Source organism: Perognathus longimembris, unplaced genomic scaffold, assembly GCF_023159225.1.
Source record: "Perognathus longimembris pacificus isolate PPM17 unplaced genomic scaffold, ASM2315922v1 HiC_scaffold_5496, whole genome shotgun sequence".
Taxonomy (NCBI): Eukaryota; Metazoa; Chordata; class Mammalia; order Rodentia; family Heteromyidae; genus Perognathus; species Perognathus longimembris.
This window is the reverse complement of record NW_025960929.1, coordinates 79,163-98,286: the sequence shown is the minus strand read 5'-3', so window position 1 is coordinate 98,286 and position 19,124 is coordinate 79,163. Positions and strand designations below refer to the sequence as shown.

Sequence of the window (19,124 nt, the reverse complement as noted above, 5' to 3'; positions counted from 1 at the left end):
ACTTGTGTCCCAGTACTTGGTATTTATGACTATTGTATAATAAGAAAAAATGAGTTTTAATATTTAATGGTCTCAGATTCAGAAACTCTCTCACTGTATAATGTTTGGGAGATACTTCCTTGACAGAAGTAAATATTTAATCACATGGTGCTGAGAATCTTTATGAATAAACAAAGACCCACTTGAGAGCTGTCTTTGTGAATGAACAGATGCTGCATTAGTAGGGATTTGGGCATCGATCTTCAGGTTGGTGTGTTGCTCCAGAACCTGAAGCAAAGGGGACATACAGGTTTGAAAATGATACCAAGGACGACCCTGTTTTCTGACGTGTGCCACAGCACCACACTTCAGAAGGCAATCTTGACCTTTTCCCTGACCATAGCGTGCAGCTAGGCACGCGGGACATGTTGGAGGGCTCAGGCCACATCCCAGGCCAGCCCCCAGGTCAGTCCCAAGGCCAGACCCAGCTCATCCCCCAGGCCAGACCCCAGGTCAGTCCCAAGGCCAGCCCCCAGCTCATCCCCCAGGCCAGACCCCAGGTCTTCCCCCAGGCCAGCCCCCAGGTCAGTCCCAAGGCCAGACCCCAGGTCTTCCCCCAGCTTGGGGGGTGGGGGTGGGAGGGAGCTGGACACCACTGTGAGAGTCGAGGGTCAGGTGGAATCAGTATTTTGACTCATGATGCGTTCATCCAGATGTGAGCCCCTGTGGGTCACAGAATACCTACGCATGTAGCACATTATGTAGTATCCTGGTCACCCAGGACTCCAACTCCTGACAATCAAATCACCAGCACTCAGTCCAGCGGGTGAGGAGTCTTAAGCTGTGCACAGCGTCTGCTCCCCACCATCAGGAGGGTAAAGAACAGCAGGGAGCCACCGCAGGGCTGGGCAGGGCTGGGCTTTTAAAGGTAGAAGCTATGCATTCTACAGCAGGTGGCCACATAGCACAGACGCAGGGGGTCAATGTAGGGGGTCAGAGCAAGTCACAAACCGGTTAAGCAAGCCGGTCACGGAAGCACAGAAGCAGAATGTCTGCGGTCAGGCTGACCTAGTATCAACTTTAACAATTGTTAGCATGTTTGCCTAATATCAACTAAGCAAGCATGAGCAGGCTAAAACAATCCAGTACTCAGTCATAAGTGGACCAACCCGACAGTCACCGTGGCATTTTTATAACTACTATGATTACTTCTATAATCTATTACTATGATCATTTTCACAATCCACCACTACGGTTGCTACCTAGATACAGAGAGGAACAAGGGCTACATGTATTTCTAAATGTCAAACTACAAGGAACTAGTCTCACAGGTGGGGGTGCAGCCCTCTAGCATGGAGTCACCAAAATGGAGTTATGGAAGCCAAGAGCAAACTCTAATAAGACAGTGAAATTTTACAAGCCCTGTTTTTTCTAGGAGCTCGGGAAGAAGCTATACTTTTCCCTCGTTCTCACAATTTGTCACAAGTATACACGTGAATACATTTATATCTACATTACATCATGCATCACGTTTTTAGGAATTTAAGAGATTTTAAATGTAATAATCATCAGAGATCTGTTCTCCTCATTCCTGTGGGCTGCGTCTCAGGCTGTGACCTTCCTCATTGTCAGGGAAACATTCCTGCGGGAGCCCGGTAAGGGTCTCCACAGGAAGTCTTCCAGGAGACAGAAAGTGACCAAGGGGCTAACAAGATGAACATGGAGCTGGGTGTGGTGGGACATGCCTGTACTCCCCACACGTGGGAGGCTGAGATGGTGTGAAGTCAGCCGAAGCTACACAGAGAGTTTGAGAAACAGAGAAAAACAAGAGAGAGGGCAGGGAGTGACAGGAAGAGAAGAGTTTGTTTCTTCCTACATATAAGCATTTAGAACTAAACAGCTGCTGCATAGAAAGGGGACATAGATCCTTCATTCACACCATAGGAAGTTTCTAGGGGAAACAGATCCTTCATTCATATCATAGGAAGTTTGAGGGGACAGAGATCCTTCATTCACACCATAGGAAGTTTCTAGGACAAACTACAATATGTCCAGGATATTCTTAGGAGATAAAGTCACTTCTAAAGCTCATATGGACTTCAAGCAGCCAAAACAAACTTGACAGAAAACAATGCTGGAGGTATCACACTATCTGACTTCAAATTATGCCTCAGAGCCATGGGAACAAAACCAACATGGCACAAAAACAAACACATGAAATAGAAGGTCCAGAAATAACTCTGCACAGCTACAAATATTTCACTTTCAATAAATGTGCCAAAAAAACCAAAACCCTCTATGATGAAGAAAAGCTAGCCTCTGAAACCAATGCTGTTGGAAAGGCTAGATATCCAAATGGAAAGAAGACTGAAGAGAAACCCCTGTTTTCATCCTGTAGAAAAACCTCACTCAAACCAGGTCAAAGATCTTAGTGTAAAGGCTAAAACTCTGACACTACTATAAGAAAACATGGGAAGATCTCTGAAGGGAAGACAGAGGACCCCAATTGCCCAGGAAATAAGGGCAAGTCTGTGACAAGTGGAATGCATCAAATTAAAGAGCTTCTCCACAGTAAAGGAGGTTATCAGATTCAACCCCCAGAACGGGAGGCGATGCTCAGCAACAGTTAACAATTATGAAGGTTAGGGGCTCTGGAACATGGCCTAGGGGCCAGAGTGCTCGACTCGAATACATGAAGCCCTGGGTTCAATTCCTCAGCACCACATATGTAGAAAAAGCCAGAGTGGCGCTGTGGCTCAAGTGGCAGAGCAAAAGAAGTCAGGGACGGTGCTCAGGCCCTGAGTTCAAGCCCCAGGACTGGCAAAAAAAACCCCGAAAAACCCAAACCCCATAAAACAATTATTAGGGTTATAGCAATTGACAATCTATAGACACCCCCCCACAAGGCCACACCCCTTCCCAGCCACAGGCCCCGCCCCAGCCTCCCCCCACACAAGGCCACACCCCTTCCCAGCCACAGGCCCCGCCCCATCCTCCCCCCAAGGCCACACCCCTTCCCAGCCGCAGGCCCCGCCCCAGCCTCCCCCCCACAAGGCTACACCCCTTCCCAGCCGCAGGCCCCGCCCCAGGCTCCCCCCACAAGGCCACAGCCCTTCACAGATGCAGGCCCCGCCCCAGCCTCCCCCCCACAAGGCCACAGCCCTTCACAGCCACAGGCCCCGCCCCAGCCTCCCCCTACAAGGCCACACCCCTTCACAGATGCAGGCCCCGCCCCAGCCTCCCCCGACAAGGCCACACCCCTTCACAGTCGCAGGCCACGCCCCAGCCTCCCCCCCAGACAAGGCCACACCCCTTCACAGCCACAGGCACCGCCCCAGCCTCCCCAACCACAAGGCCACACCCCTTCACAGATGCAGGCCCTGCCCAGCCTCCCCCACCACAAGGCCACACCCCTTCACAGCCACAGGCCCCGCCCCAGCCTCCCCCCACAAGGCCACACCCCTTCACAGCCACAGGCCCTGCCCAGCCTCCCCCCCACAAGGCCACACCCCTTCACAGCCGCAGGCCCCGCCCCAGCCTCCCCCCCCACAAGGCCACACCCCTTCCCAGCCGCAGGCCCCGCCCCAGCCTCCCCCCCCCACAAGGCCACACCCCTTCCCAGCCGCAGGCCCCGCCCCAGCCTCCCCCCCACAAGGCCACACCCCTTCACAGCCGCAGGCCCCGCCCCAGCCTCCCCCACCACAAGGCCACACCCCTTAATAGCCGCAGGCCCCGCCCCAGCCTCCCCCCACAAGGCCACACCCCTTCACAGCCGCAGGCCCCGCCCCAGCCTCCCCCCCACAAGGCCACACCCCTTCACAGCCGCAGGCCCCGCCCCAGCCTCCCTGCACCAGCTTCCTCTCTTTACAGCCAAGGGCTGGGTGCCGGGCGCCCTGAGGCAGTGCTCACCTGGGTGGCTTTGTGTGGCTGCCACTCCTTTGCCAGCAGGCGGGAGAATGGAGGGAGGGTGAGTGGATGGAGGACGGCCTTCCCCAGCAGAGCCGGCCCCAGCCGGTTCACTCCCCTGATCTCCCGCCTCTTTCCGGCCAGCCGGCCAGGAGCTGCCAGTGTGGCCCCGCCCACCCGCGGTCCGCGTCCCGCTGGTCGCTAGGCAACCGCCGTTGGTCCACAGGGCAGTGGTGGACTGATCTTGGACAGAGGCGCCATGGACCTGGTCATCACACAGGAGCTGGCCCGCGCAGAAAGCCACCAAGGTATCCTTGGCACTGCTGTCCTCCTCCTCTTCAGAGGCCGGGGCCCTCTGACCCCAAATGGGAGGCCTAGGCCCCGTCCCCTACGCAGGCAAAGGGAGCCCTCTTTGAGGGCCGTATTTGATCAGAGCAGAGGGGAACCTGAGGCCTCCAGGGCTGCCAAGGCTAGACATTTGTCTAAGGACAGGCAGGGGGCTCCACAATGCCCCAGCTGGGTGGGACAGGCCGTGGGGTGGGGGGGCTCCACCAGGCCCCAGCTGGGTGGGACAGGCCGTGGGGGGGGGGCTCCACAGTGCCTCAGCTGGGTGGGACAGGCCATGGGGTGGGGGGGCTCCACCAGGCCCCAGCTGGGTGGGACAGGCCATGGGGGGGGGCTCCACCAGGCCCCAGCTGGGTGGGACAGGCCGTGGGGGGGTGGCTCCACCAGGCCCCAGCTGGGTGGGACAGGCCATGGGGGGACGCCATCAGGCCCCAGTTGGATGGCACTGTAATAACCCGAGGGGCAGGGACATCCCACCCCCTGCTGTGTCACTGTGTAGGAGGGGGCATGGCACTAGGCTGGATCAGGAGTTAGGGAGAGGCAGCCTAGGGAGCCCCGCCCCCCACAGCCATGGTGGCACTTTTAATTGGTCCAGACAGCCATGGTGGCACTCCAAATTGGTCTGGCGATTGGAGGGGGATGGGGCTAGAGAGCTCCCAGGGTGTATATAGGCTGCCTGCAAGGGGGGGGGGAGGAGAGGAGGGAAAGGGGAGGGGAGGAGAGGGGAGGAGAGAAGAGGAGGAGAGGAGGAGAAAAGCAACAGGAGAAGAGGAGAGGAGGAGGAGAAGAGCAAGGGGAATGGAGCGGAACAGAGCCCCCAAGAGGAGTGGAGCAGAGCCTGAGGCCTGAGAAGATTCCGGAGCCTGAGGACTGTGGGAGAGTCCAGAGCCTGAGGCCTGAGGAGGAGTCAGAAGCCCAAGGCCTGCTTGAGGCCCGCAGAGAAGCCTAAGGCCTGTGGGGAGGCTTGAGGCTTAGAGCTTGGGGAGAGGCCAGGCCTGCTGGAAGGAAGCTGCTCCTCTGGAGGTTTGGAGGTTTGGAGGCTGAGGTGGTTGGAGATAAAGGTGTGGAGGTTCCGAGTTCAGGTCAAGACAGGTCTCAGGTCTGGGTTCTGGGTAACTAGCCTAGGACAAGGAAGTCACGGGCTAGCATTTGGAGGTGGAGAGCTGCTCTGGTTCCAGGTTTTAGGTTGTAGATAAAATCCCTTTGTAAATAAGACCCCTTCCCACCTTAGATTGTGGGAGGCACATGGATTATTCTCGCTCTCGGAATATAACAGACACCTGCCGTGGGGCGGGGGGGGGGCTCCACAATGCCCCAGGTGGGTGGGGCCTTGGTCCCGACACCTAGCACCATCTCTGCCCTGATAGATGGGGAGGCCCTGGAACGAGCCTACCAGCTGATCAAATCTGCCAACCTGGGAAAGTCTGAGTTCGACCCTTCAGAAAGCTTCAGCCCAGACCTGTTTGTGCTGTGTGCAGAGCAGGCCCTTAAGGTGATGGGGCCCAGGGTCCAGGGTGGGAGGGCAACAGGTCCTGAGCGCATCCCTGCCCTTGGATGAGTCTAGCTGAAGAGGCCAGTGGGGGGGTGGGAGGAAGTGACCCATTGGGGGAAGGGAGGGGTCAGTGAATCTGTGAGGGAGGTAGGGGTGGGTGGGGGACAGGTGGGGGACTCTGTGGGGGCAGAGGGCCTGCACTTGGGCGGCCCCATCTGAAGAGTACCTTTCTGGCTCTTTTCCGGTCGTGCTGTCTTGCAGATGGGACGGCTCGAGGAAAGCGAGGACTGCATCCAGATGTACTTCAAGGTGAAGGGACCCATCACCCAGTTTCTGGGCAGAGCACACCTGTGCAGGGCCCAATTATGCGCCCCACAGTCGGCGGACAACCTGGTGAGAGCAGCTGGACCCCTCCTCAATCCTCCACGGGGGTGGCGGTGTGCATAGGTCTCAGAGTTGAATGGTGTTTTCACGGTGACTGCAGTCACTGCTCGTCGGATGAGTGACGTGTGTCCACGTGACCCTCCCGCCTTCCCATGCAGTGTGTTCCTGCCCTCTGTCCCTGCAGCTGTTTCCGAGGGAGCGAAAGGGAGCGAGGGAAGGCCGGTACCCTGGTGCAGACAGCTGGGTTTCGTGATCTCCTCACTCAGGCTTTCCCCACAGCACCCCCTCTGTGTGTAAACACCCCATCTTCAGTATGAGCGTCAACAGAAATGACAGCAGTGGCGGGTACTTAGGTGGCAAGGTCATTTTACTTGTGTGTTCTTTATGCTGTTTTAGGAGGAATTTGAAAATTGTGTGACTCAGTACATGAAGGCTATAAACTTTGCAAAAGGAGAGCCAAGGTAGGCCCTGGCAAGTTGCTGTCTCTAACTGGGTTTGTGCCAACACTTGCCGAGTGGCCCTATCTACGTGGTTTGATTTGTTTTAGTTTCTTTTGTCTTCTTTTCTTTTTTTGCCAGTCCTGGGGCTTGGTCTCAGGGCCTGAGCACTGTCCCTGGCTTCTTTTTTGCTCAAGGCTAGCACTCTACCACTTGAGCCACAGCGCCACTTCTGGCTGTTTTCTATATAGGTGGTGCTGGGGAATCGAACCCAGGGCTTCATTATGCGAGGCCAGCATTCTACCACTAGGCCATATTCCCAGCCCCTGTTTGTTTGTAAGGGTGTTTGTTTGTTTGTGTTTGTTTTTGGTTTTTTTGCCAGTCCTGGGCCTTGAACTCAAGGCCTGAGCACTGTCCCTGGCTTCTTTTGCTCAAGGCTAGCACTCTGCCACTTGAGCCACAGCGCCACTTCTGGCCATTTTCTATATATGTGGTGCTGGGGAATCGAACCCAGGGCTTCATGTATAGGAGGCAAGCACTCTTGCCACTAGGCCATATTCCCAGCCCCTGTAAGGGTGTTTGATCACAGGGGTGTCTTGTTAGAAGGGGAAATGACTCTGCTCACACAGATGCTCATGAGCCACACCTCCCTAAGGGCTTTCAAGGGGCTGACAACTCTGTAGAATGAATGAGAGCGGCCCAGTCCAGACTTGGGAGCCATGACAGGGTCATCACCCCAGGGGACACCACAGCTCAGGCAGCACGGGGTGGGGCGCAGGGTCAGGGGTGGGGCCAGGGTCAGGGGCGGGGCTAGGTCCTGTGCATGCTGGGTAGGTAAAGTACTTGAGACTGGACTCCACCTCTTTTGGCTGTGGGAGGCACCTGCTCTTTCTTGCGGGCAGGGCTGGGCTCTGGAGCCCCCGTGGGTGCCGCTCCTGACCCTGACCTGACTCCCTGCCCACAGGTATTACTTCCTGGTGTACAATGCATCGGTGCTGTACTGGCACATGGTGAGGCCATTCCTTAAGCCAGGCTATCATCACTTTGTGATCCCCAGCCTCTCTCAGATTGTCAACGTGTTAAATCAGACAGAGGAGGAAGACAAGGAGTGGCGAGCGGAGCTGATGATGTAAGTGGGGTACCCTGCCCTGGCCACTCAGGGAGAAAGGCCTTGTGCACCCCCTGGACTGCGATCTCGCAGGGTCAGGTTGTAGGTCCCCTGCTGTCTCTCCCACAGTGTCTTGTCAGAGGTGGTTGTTTCTTGGTGGAACCCCTGGCTGCCTCTCACTGTGACTCTTCTATAGACAAGAGAGCTGTGTCCGGTCTCCACGGAAAGGAATTGTAGCTCCATCTCTAGACCCAGCCCCCAGTTTGAGAATCTTAGTGCAGTGAATTCCTAGCTTAGTGGGCACGTTAGCAAATAGCTACGCCATGAGACAACATGGAGTGCCTGCATGCTCAGGAGGAGCTGAGCTTGCAGAGTTGCAGCCCTGAGAAGCCACAGCCTACACAGATAGAGCATCAGCACTGGCCTGGTCACTGTGGGCCAGCCTGGAAGGAGAGCTGTTCATGCAGGCCAGGGACCTGGCCAGTGTTAGCAAGAAGGGTCCCGTAGCACCCAAACCAGGCTCCACTCTTGAATCTCCCTCCATACTGTGGGCTCGTGGCCATTCAGAGAGCCTTTAAATGAAGTTGTCATGGATTAAAAAAAAAAAAGTTCCTTCAGGTTTCCTTTTTGAATGTCCCTCCTCATTAAGATGAGTCTTTTCCTCTCCTGCTGGTCCTTCCCGGGGAGCAGTCTGTCTTAGGGTCCTCGGGGCTCTTTCTAAAGATTGTGAACCACAGGACGGCACCTGCACAAGCCTGGCACTCGCGCTTGCCCCGGGAGGCTCCGGGAGGGTCCTGGGAGACTTGGCACTTGGGTCTTTGTGTTGCCAGGGAGCTTCTGGAGTGCTACCTGGAGGCAGGGAGAAAGGAGGATGCAGCCAAGTTCTGCACCATGGCGGCGCCATTCATCAAGGCCAGCGTGCCGCACAAGTACCGGCAGATCTACTCCCTCATGGTGAGAAGCAGCTGCTCAGAGACCGCTAACACACACACACACACACACACAGACACGCACACACACACGCATGCACTCATGCAAGCACCCACAAACAAAAGGAAGCCACACGAAGCCAGGCCGGGGCTTTCGCTGCCCTGCTATTGCAAATGTGCAATGTTACCATTTCTATCCACTTTACCTTACAGCTCTCTATCTAACTCCTCATTTGGCTCCAAATCAATACTCTGCTTATTTTATGTCAGGTTCGTCATGAGTTAATGGATGAACTCCAATTAAAGGAAGAAAAGAAAAGTTCCATTAACCTGTCTGTTTCCTTCCACATTAACACACTGAAGGCGTAAGTGGCCTGGGGACTGTCACCTCCCCTGGGGAGCTTAGGACTGTGGGGACAGGGACTCTGGGGGTCTGAAGCCACCCCACTTGCTCTGCCTCCCTGCTGACTGTGGAGAGGGGCCAATGAGGCCTCCAGCAGGAAGAGCGGGTCCTGGGGGGGTAGCGGGAGCCCCGGCTGAGCCTGGTGCTTCCTAGTGCATCTCGCCAGGTCAGGCTCCCGACAGATCACGCACTAACAAGTCCAGACTGCTCCCTGTGAGGCAGGGGTCATGAGTGGGGTCGGACCTCCCGGAGGACAGAGTGTGGCCTGTACAAGCGGGCTGTGGCCTGCGGCAGCCCTGCTCAGGCAGGAGGGGTCAGCACGGTGGAGGTCTGCGTGTTTGCTGAGGAGGGGTGAGGAGACTTCAGGGACTGCAGAGGCTGAGGGGACCGCGGAGGCCGCGGCGTGGAGGCCGAGGGCCTGAGTGGGAAGAACCCGAGGCAGGATGGGCCGTGGGGGAGCGGAAGGGAGCTGGGGAGGAAACTCTCTTGAGGAAGGCAGATTCACAGATTTAGCTTCCTTAGAATACTATGAACAAATCTGTCCGTTTGTTTTGTTTGAATTAATTCTAGAAAACTGGATAAAAATGAAGTTCCAGAAAACTTCAATGAAATTCTAGTAAGAGCCTATACAAATTTAAGCCACTACAATCACCAGCGCTTTCCTGCCGTCAAGGAAGAGAAGTGAGTGTGTTTCCACTTGACCATATAGAAAGTGCCAGAAGGTGTGAGATGATGCAGAACTTGGGGCCGTGGCCCTGTCTGGTGACTCTGTGACTCTGTCCATCAGGGGCCTGTGGTCATTTCTGCTGGCTTCATGAGCCTGCCCCTGGGGTCCCATGGCCCCGTCTGTCTGGAGGCTCCGTGGCCTGCCCCTGGGGTCCTGTGGCCCTGTCTGGAGGCTCCGTGGCCTGCCCCTGGGGTCCCGTGGCCCCGTCTGTCTCAAGGCTCTGTGGCCTGCCCCTGGGGTCCCGTGGTCCCGTCTGTCTGGAGGCTCTGTGGCCTGCCCCTGGGGTCCCGTGGCCCCGTCTGTCTGGAGGCTCTGTGGCCTGCCCCTGTGGTCCCGTCTGTCTGGAGGCTCTGTGGCCTGCCCCTGGGGTCCCGTGGCCCCGTCTGTCTGGAGGCTCTGTGGCCTGCCCATGGGGTCCCGTGGTCCCATCTGTCTGGAGGCTCTGTGGCCTGCCCCTGGGGTCCCGTGGCCCCGTCTGTCTGGAGGCTCTGTGGCCTGCCCCTGGGGTCCCGTGGCCCCGTCTGTCTGGAGGCTCTGTGGCAGCTTCTGCTGTGAATGGCTGCCAGCACATGGTGGATTTTCAAACCAGATGCTATGGGACAGTCTCCACAGGCACGGAGGCCAGGCACGGAGGCCAGGAGGCCCAGCCTAGTCTGTGCACAGCACACTCTCAGTTCAGCCTCACAGCCTGTTAGGAATCTTCATCTACAACTTGGTTCCTTCTCAAAGTTGGTTGGCCATACAGGCCTTTGGGCTCCCATATGCTCTTAGCGTAAGCCTGCCAGTTGCCGCTGAAAGCAATTGATGACATCTCGGATGTCGCAGGCACTGTCCAGGCAGAAGGCTGTCCCTCCCTGTGCTGTCTAGCCCCTCACCCGGCTGTCAGCATGGGTGCTGTGCAGGGCAGCATCCTGATGAACTTGTGTGGCCTCGTGCCACCCAGGGGTCCAGCAGGTGGTGGCCCAGCACGGAGGGGAGGGTGCAGAGCAGCCAGGCCTGCCCCAGAAGGAGGGTGGCCAGCACGACGGGCCCGGAAACTGGTCGGCTCATCTTATGTTGTTATTTCATGTCATCTTGTCACTCCTGCTTGAGTCCTGACAGAGCAGGGCTGTGTGTGAAGAGACAGGCTGTGTGTGCAGAGATGGGCAGTGTCCACAGAGATGGGCAGTGTGTGCCGAGATGGTTGTGTGTGCAGATGGGCTGTGTGTGTAGAGATGGGCAGTGTGTGCAGATGGGCTGTGTGTGAAGAGACAGGCTGTGTGTGCAGAGATGGCTGTGTGCACAGAGATGGGCTGTGTGCACAGAGAAGGGCTGTGTGCACAGAGACGGGCTGTGTGCACAGAGATGGGCTGTGTGCACAGAGACGGGCTGTGTGCACAGAGACGGGCTGTGTGCACAGAGACGGGCTGTGTGCACAGACGTGTTGTGTGCACAGAGACGGGCTGTGTGCACAGAGACAGGCTGTGTGCACAGAGACGGGTTGTGTACACAGAGATGGGCTGTGTGCACAGAGACGGGCTGTGTGCACAGATGGGTTGTGTGCACAGAGACGGGCTGTGTGCACAGACGGGTTGTGTGCACAGAGACGGGCTGTGTGCACAGAGACGGGTTGTGTGCATAGAGACAGGCTGTGTGCACAGAGACGGGCTGTGTGCACAGAGACGGGTTGTGTGCATAGAGACAGGCTGTGTGCACAGACACGGGCTGTGTGCACAGACGGGTTGTGTGCACAGAGATGGGCTGTGTGCACAGAGATGGGCTGTGTGCACAGAGATGGGCTGTGTGCACAGAGACGGGCTGTGTGCACAGAGACGGGCTGTGTGCACAGAGACGTGTTGTGTGCACAGAGACGGGCTGTGTGCACAGAGACGGGTTGTGTGCACAGAGACGGGCTGTGTGCACAGAGACGTGTTGTGTGCACAGAGACGGGCTGTGTGCACAGAGACAGGCTGTGTGCACAGAGACGGGTTGTGTACACAGAGATGGGCTGTGTGCACAGAGACGGGCTGTGTGCACAGATGGGTTGTGTGCACAGAGACGGGCTGTGTGCACAGACGGGTTGTGTGCACAGAGACGGGCTGTGTGCACAGAGACGGGTTGTGTGCACAGAGACGGGCTGTGTGCACAGAGACGGGCTGTGTGCACAGAGACGGGTTGTGTGCATAGAGACAGGCTGTGTGCACAGACACGGGCTGTGTGCACAGACGGGTTGTGTGCACAGAGATGGGCTGTGTGCACAGAGATGGGCTGTGTGCACAGATGGGCTGTGTGCACAGAGATGGCTGTGTGCACAGAGATGGGCTGTGTGCACAGATGGGCTGTGTGAGCAGCCATGCAGACTTCTTTCCTGAATCCTGCTGAGCCGGTGCCTTTTGTTGTTTCTTTCCAGGATATTTTTGCTTTTCGAATTAGCTCATCTTTCTCTGACCTTGAAATGTGAGGAAATAGCCTCTGACTGCATCTCAGACCTGAAGAAAATCGAAAACCAAGTAAGTGGCTTAATGGCAGATCATATGGGTAACACGTGGGAGCAGACACGCCAGCCCTCTTCACGTGTGTTGTGTGTGGTCATGTGTGCACTGTGTGTGGTCATCCAGCCCTCTTCACGTGTGTTGTGTGTGGTCACGTGTGCACTGTGCGTGGTCATCCCAGCCCTCTTCATGTGTGTTGTGTGTGGACACGTGTGCACTGTGTAGTCATCCAGCCCTCTTCACGTGCACCGTGTATGGTCACGTGTGCACTGTGCGTGGTCATCCCAGCCCTCTTCACGTGTGTTGTGTGTGGTCACGTGTGCACTGTGTGGTCATCCCAGCCCTCTTCACGTGTGTTGTGTGTGGACACGTGTGCACTGTGTGATCATCCAGTCCTCTTCACGTGCACCGTGTGTGGTCATGTGTGCACTGTGCGTGGTCATCCAGCCCTCTTCACGTGTGTTGTGTGTGGACACGTGTGCACTGTGTGATCATCCAGTCCTCTTCACGTGCACCGTGTGTGGTCACGTGTGCACTGTGTGATCATCCAGCCCTCTTCATGTGTGTTGTGTGTGGTCACGTGTGCACTGTGCGTGGTCATCCCAGCCCTCTTCACGTGTGTTGTGTGTGGTCACGTGTGCACTGTGTTGTCATCCAGCCCTCTTCATGTGTGTTGTGTGTGGTCACGTGTGCACTGTGTAGTCATCCAGCCCTCTTCACATGCGTTGTGTGTGGTCACGTGTACACTGTGTGGTCATTCAGTCCTCTTCACGTGCATTGTGCATGGTCACATGTTCACTGTGTGTGGTCATCCAACCCTCTTCACATGTGTTGTGTGTGGTCACGTGTGCACTGTGTGATCATCCAGTCCTCTTCACGTGTGTTGTGTGTGGTCACGTGTGCACTGTGCGTGGTCATCCCAGCCCTCTTCACGTGTGTTGTGTGTGGTCACATGTGCACTGTGTGGTCATCCAGCCCTCTTCACGTGCACCGTGTGTGGTCACGTGTGCACTGTGCGTGGTCATCCAGCCCTCTTCACATGCGTTGTGTGTGGTCACGTGTACACTGTGTGGTCATCCAGCCCTCTTCACGTGCACCGTGTGTGGTCACATGTACACTGTGTAGTCATCCAGCCCTCTTCATGTGTGTTGTGTGTGGTCACGTGTGCACTGTGTAGTCATCCAGCCCTCTTCACATGCGTTGTGTGTGGTCACGTGTACACTGTGTGGTCATTCAGTCCTCTTCACGTGCATTGTGCATGGTCACATGTTCACTGTGTGTGGTCATCCAACCCTCTTCATGTGTGTTGTGTGTGGTCACGTGTGCACTGTGTGATCATCCAGTCCTCTTCACGTGTGTTGTGTGTGGTCACGTGTGCACTGTGCGTGGTCATCCCAGCCCTCTTCATGTGTGTTGTGTATGGTCACGTGTGCACTGTGTGGTCATCCAGCCCTTTTCACGTGTGTTGTGTGTGGTCACGTGTGCACTGGTGTGTTGTGTGTGGTCACGTGTGCACTGTGTGGTCATCCAGCCCTCTTCACGTGTGTTGTGTGTGGACACGTGTGCACTGTGTGATCATCCAGTCCTCTTCACGTGCACCGTGTGTGGTCACGTGTGCACTGTGCGTGGTCATCCAGCCCTCTTCACGTGTGTTGTGTGTGGTCACGTGTGCACTGTGTGTGGTCATCCAGCCCTCTTCACGTGTGTTGTGTGTGGTCACGTGTGCATTGTGTGGTCATCCCAGCCCTCTTTACGTGCGTTGTGTGTGGTCACGTGTGCACTGTGTGGTCATCCAGCCCTCTTCACGTGTGTTGTGTGTGGACACGTGTGCACTGTGTGGTCATCCAGCCCTCTTCACGTGTGTTGTGTGTGGTCACGTGTGCACTGTGTGGTCATCCAGCCCTCTTCACGTGTGTTGTGTGTGGTCACGTGTGCACTGTGTGGTCATCCAGCCCTCTTCACGTGTTGTGTGTGGTCACGTGTGCATTGTGTGGTCATCCAGTCCTCTTCACATGCACCGTGTGTGGTCACGTGTGCACTGTGCGTGGTCATCCAGTCCTCTTCACGTGTGTTGTGTGTGGTCACGTGTGCACTGTGTGATCATCCAGCCCTCTTCACGTGTGTTGTGTGTGGTCACGTGTGCACTGTGTGATCATCCAGCCCTCTTCACGTGCGTTGTGTGTGGTCACGTGTGCACTGTGCGTGGTCATCCCAGTCCTCTTCACGTGCGTTGTGTGTGGTCACGTGTGCACTGTGTGATCATCCAGTCCTCTTCACGTGTGTTGTGTGTGGTCACGTGTGCACTGTGTGGTCATCCAGCCCTCTTCACGTGTGTTGTGTGTGGTCACGTGTGCACTGTGTGGTCATCCAGCCCTCTTCATGTGTGTTGTGTGTGGTCACGTGTGCACTGTGTGGTCATCCAGCCCTCTTCACGTGCACCGTGTGTGGTCACGTGTGCATTGTGTGGTCATCCAGTCCTCTTCACATGCACCATGTGTGGTCACGTGTGCACTGTGAGTGGTCATCCAGCCCTCTTCACGTGTGTTGTGTGTGGACACGTGTGCACTGTGTGATCATCCAGTCCTCTTCACGTGCACCATGTGTGGTCATGTGTGCACTGTGCGTGGTCATCCAGCCCTCTTCACGTGTGTTGTGTGTGGTCATGTGTGCACTGTGCGTGGTCATCCAGCCCTCTTCACATGCGTTGTGTGTGGTCACGTGTACACTGTGTGGTCATCCAGTCCTCTTCACGTGCGTTGTGTGTGGTCACGTGTGCACTGTGCGTGGTCATCCAGTCCTCTTCACGTGCGTTGTGTGTGGTCACGTGTGCACTGTGTAGTCATCCAGTCCTCTTCACATGTGTTGTGTGTGGTCACGTGTGCACTGTGTGGTCATCCAGCCCTCTTCACGTGTGTTGTGTGTGGTCACGTGTGCACTGTGTGGTCATCCAGCCCTCTTCACGTGTGTTGTGTGTGGTCACGTGTGCACTGTGTGGTCATCCAGCCCTCTTCACGTGTGTTGTGTGTGGTCACGTGTGCATTGTGTGGTCATCCAGTCCTCTTCACATGCACTGTGTGTGGTCACGTGTGCACTGTGCGTGGTCATCCAGTCCTCTTCACGTGTGTTGTGTGTGGTCACGTGTGCACTGTGTGATCATCCAGTCCTCTTCACGTGTGTTGTGTGTGGTCACGTGTGCACTGTGTGGTCATCCAGCCCTCTTCACGTGTGTTGTGTGTGGTCACGTGTGCACTGTGTGGTCATCCAGCCCTCTTCATGTGTGTTGTGTGTGGTCACATGTGCACTGTGTGATCATCCAGTCCTCTTCACATGCACCGTGTGTGGTCACGTGTGCACTGTGCGTGGTCATCCAGCCCTTTCACGTGTGTTGTGTGTGGACACGTGTGCACTGTGTGATCATCCAGTCCTCTTCACGTGCACCGTGTGTGGTCATGTGTGCACTGTGCGTGGTCATCCAGCCCTCTTCACGTGTGTTGTGTGTGGTCATGTGTGCACTGTGCGTGGTCATCCAGCCCTCTTCACATGCGTTGTGTGTGGTCACGTGTACACTGTGTGGTCATCCAGTCCTCTTCACGTGCGTTGTGTGTGGTCACGTGTTCACTGTGTGTGGCCATCCAGCCCTCTTCACGTGCGTTGTGTGTGGTCACGTGTGCACTGTGAGTGGTCATCCAGCCCTCTTCACGTGTGTTGTGTGTGGTCACGTGTGCACTGCGTGGTCATCCAGCCCTCTTCACGTGCGTTGTGTGTGGTCATGTGTGCACTGTGAGTGGTCATCCAGCCCTCTTCACGTGTGTTGTGTGTGGACACGTGTGCACTGTGTGATCATCCAGTCCTCTTCACGTGCACCGTGTGTGGTCATGTGTGCACTGTGCGTGGTCATCCAGCCCTCTTCACGTGTGTTGTGTGTGGTCACGTGTTCACTGTGTGTGGCCATCCAGCCCTCTTCACGTGCGTTGTATGTGGTCACGTGTGCACTGTGTGTGGCCATCCAGCCCTCTTCACGTGTGTTGTGCGTGGTCATGTGTGCATTGTGTGGTCATTCAGTCCTCTTCACATGCATTGTGCATGGTCATGTGTGCACTGTGTGGTCACACCAGTCCTTTTCACTTGAGATGCATGATCACATATGGTGTATGTAGTCATCTAGTCCTCTTCACGTGCATTGTGTGTGGTCACATGTGTTGTGCGTGGTCATCCAGTCCTCTTCCTGTGTGATGTGTGGTCACGTGTGGTGTATGTAGTCATCTAGCCCTCTTCACGTGCGTGGTGTGTAGTCAAGTGTGGTGTGTGTGTGGTCATTCCGACCTCAGCTGTGTTGTGCATGGTCACACGGAGGGGATGTCTGCCAGTTCCCATCTGCCCGTCCTGTGTTCCTGCATCACCAGCCCCCGCCCATGCCACCAGTGGCTCCTCTCGCTCACATCGGGGCATCGGAGGCTGAGTGCTCTTCCACAGAAGTGATGTATCACTAGCTCTCTAGCCTTGGTAACTGGACACTTCATTCCTATTTAACTTCTGCGTATCGCAGAAGGTTACGTTCAGTGCCGAGCTTTGAACTCAAGGCTTCAGGTTTGCTAGGCAGGCTCTCTACGACTTGAACCATACCCCCAGCCCTTTGGCTTTTTGGGTTGTCTTTGAGAAGGTCCAGTTCTCGCTGTCCAGGCTGCCCTTCTCTGTTGCTGCAATTACAAGCGCATGTCATCAGATCTGGGCCTCCCTGTGAAGAATCTCACCTACACAAACAACACTGCTCTCCAGAGGACATTTGAGAGCTTGCACCCCAAGTATTCAGAGCGCTCGCTTGCCTTGCCTGTAGCTTAGGAAGCCACGAGAGGCTCCTTGGAGTGCCGCGTGCTGCTCTGAGCAGGGGTGGAGAGGTCTCGAAGGCTGCAGCCCTCTTTCTGCTGTGCTCACTGGCCACCCGCAATGTGCCCAGTCCCGCATGTTGGGGGGGGGGGCGGAATACCAACAGGCCTGCAGAATCTGCTGCAGGCCAGCACGGGGGCTTGACACACAAGAAGCAGTGCACTCGGCAAGAGGGAGACCACTAGACCATCTGAGTGTGAACGAACGTATTGTTTCCATGGAAATGAAACTGTCTCTACCCTGGCCATCAGATAACACGTGGGCAGGGATGGACAGTGGCTCAGGGGAGGCCTGGAACAGTGCCCAGGCCCTGAGTTCAAGCCCCAGCACAAGCAAAGGAATTTAGAAACAAAGAAAGAAAATGTTATATTTTGCTGTATGTAATGTATATTTTAATGAAGCTATTTAAAAAAAGACTCACCCCCCCCAAAAAAAAAACTATCATTAGGTGAAAACTTCTGGTTGAAAGGTGGATGAAAGGGGTTGTGTTGATAAATGCAGGCAGCCTGTGGCGGGGCCCAGGGGTGCCTCACACTGGGTCAGAGTGCGAGCGGGGCCCGTCTTCCTGGGTGGCCCTCGCGATGGCTGGACATCAGGTCTGCTCCAGGAGTCCTTGGTGTTGGTGTTGAGCTGGGGCCCTCCCTGCCACTCCCTTATCGGGGGAGGGGGGGTGGCAGGAGCTGAAGGACTCCAGGCTTAGTTCCACAGCCCCCAGGGCCCCAGGCAGGAATTAAAAGGAGACATGCTGGCAAAATTGCTAGAAGGACTTTATCTGAGTCGTTTAAATTATTTAAAACTTCAAGGTCCATGGCAATCAACGGGCTTTCCCCTCCTATTGAAAAGGTAAAACAGTAACTACAAATTAGCTTTCTCACTGAAGTCTTTTGCGTCTTTTGGAAACCTTGAGCAATGCTCCTAAGTGTCTTTTCTCTCTCTCTTGAACTTCTGCCTCGTGCACCACCATGGTTTATGTGGTCCTTGTGTCAATGGACGCGTGGTGGCTTTCATGACAAGTCTCCTCCTTGCATCCACAGGACTCTGGGAAGCCAATTGAAATCGAATGTCTAGAATGCGAATTCGAGGCTCTGATCATCGAAAGCAGAGTTAAACTCTACATGCGAGGAGCTATTGAGGTAAAGCCGCAGACGCAAGAGTCTCTGTGTGCGGGGCACTGCTCTGCAGTTGCCCTGCGGCCTGCTTGCGGGGGGGGGGGGGGCGGGGGAGTACTGCATTGATGACAGGCTGAATGTGTCGCCAATAGAGCCTTGGCCCTGCTGCTGGATGTGGCCTGGCGCGCTGGTGCCCAGGACAGGGGCTGTGGGAGCGGGTGAGACCCGGTCCCCGGGCAGAGGCCTGGGTCACAGGGCCTCAGGAGGTCTCTGACGGCTCCAAGGCCACTGTGTTTTCTTAGTAGGTCGGGCTCATCCTCCTGCAGACTGACCAGAGCCTTCCACCCTTCCCGGTCCCTCCCTACCCCTGGCAACACTTGCTTGCTCTTGGGTGACCTTGGCCAGCCTGGCTCATGTTGAGAGGGAGCCCTCTGTGAGGCACAGGGCCCCTGGGCTGGTGGAGGGGGGGGGCTCCTGCTGCCCCGCCCCGGCTAGACATAGCGCTGCTCAGGGGGCCTGCGGCTGTCTCTGAACACACAGCCTCCTTGGGGAGACTAGGTTAAAGACAGGGTATGAAATTGCAAGCGCTGGTGAAAGTGGGTCTAGAAATCCCTGTAGACTCTTCTTCGATAAGAATTTGGCAGTCCACAAAAGGAAAGGCAAGGCTGTGGGAACGGAGAGTGCCTGGCAGCTCTGAGGTGGGCGGAGGCTGCTTTCCTGAGATGGCTGGGGGTTGGCACCAGACCCCCAAGCCACTGCTGCTGCCAGCTGCTGCTGCAGCCAGGGCAGCTGTCCCGCAGGTCCCCCGCACAGGAGGCAGGGGCCGGCCCACACCCAGCTTGCTCTCTTCTGGGCATCTGCCATCCCCTGGTGGGTTTGCCTGGGTCCACCTACTCCGGGCTGACTCCGCCAGGGTGACCACTGAGGGCTGGGGCTACCTGTGCTGCAGC

General features: G+C 56.1%; 1 protein-coding gene across 1 annotated transcript in view; it reads left to right on the top strand.

Moving 5' to 3' along the window:
* Positions 1 to 4,132: 4,132 nt before the first annotated feature.
* Positions 4,133 to 19,124, top strand: part of LOC125345310 (cilia- and flagella-associated protein 46-like) — an 85,916-nt gene continuing 70,924 nt past the window's right edge. The window contains exons 1-10 of the mRNA XM_048337537.1: positions 4,133 to 4,193; positions 5,598 to 5,722; positions 5,984 to 6,115; positions 6,503 to 6,567; positions 7,508 to 7,672; positions 8,482 to 8,605; positions 8,851 to 8,945; positions 9,554 to 9,664; positions 12,100 to 12,199; positions 18,100 to 18,198. Coding sequence (XP_048193494.1) covers positions 4,145 to 4,193; positions 5,598 to 5,722; positions 5,984 to 6,115; positions 6,503 to 6,567; positions 7,508 to 7,672; positions 8,482 to 8,605; positions 8,851 to 8,945; positions 9,554 to 9,664; positions 12,100 to 12,199; positions 18,100 to 18,198 — 1,065 coding nt within the window. The 5' untranslated portion in view covers positions 4,133 to 4,144. The remainder of the gene's footprint in view (positions 4,194 to 5,597; positions 5,723 to 5,983; positions 6,116 to 6,502; positions 6,568 to 7,507; positions 7,673 to 8,481; positions 8,606 to 8,850; positions 8,946 to 9,553; positions 9,665 to 12,099; positions 12,200 to 18,099; positions 18,199 to 19,124) is intronic.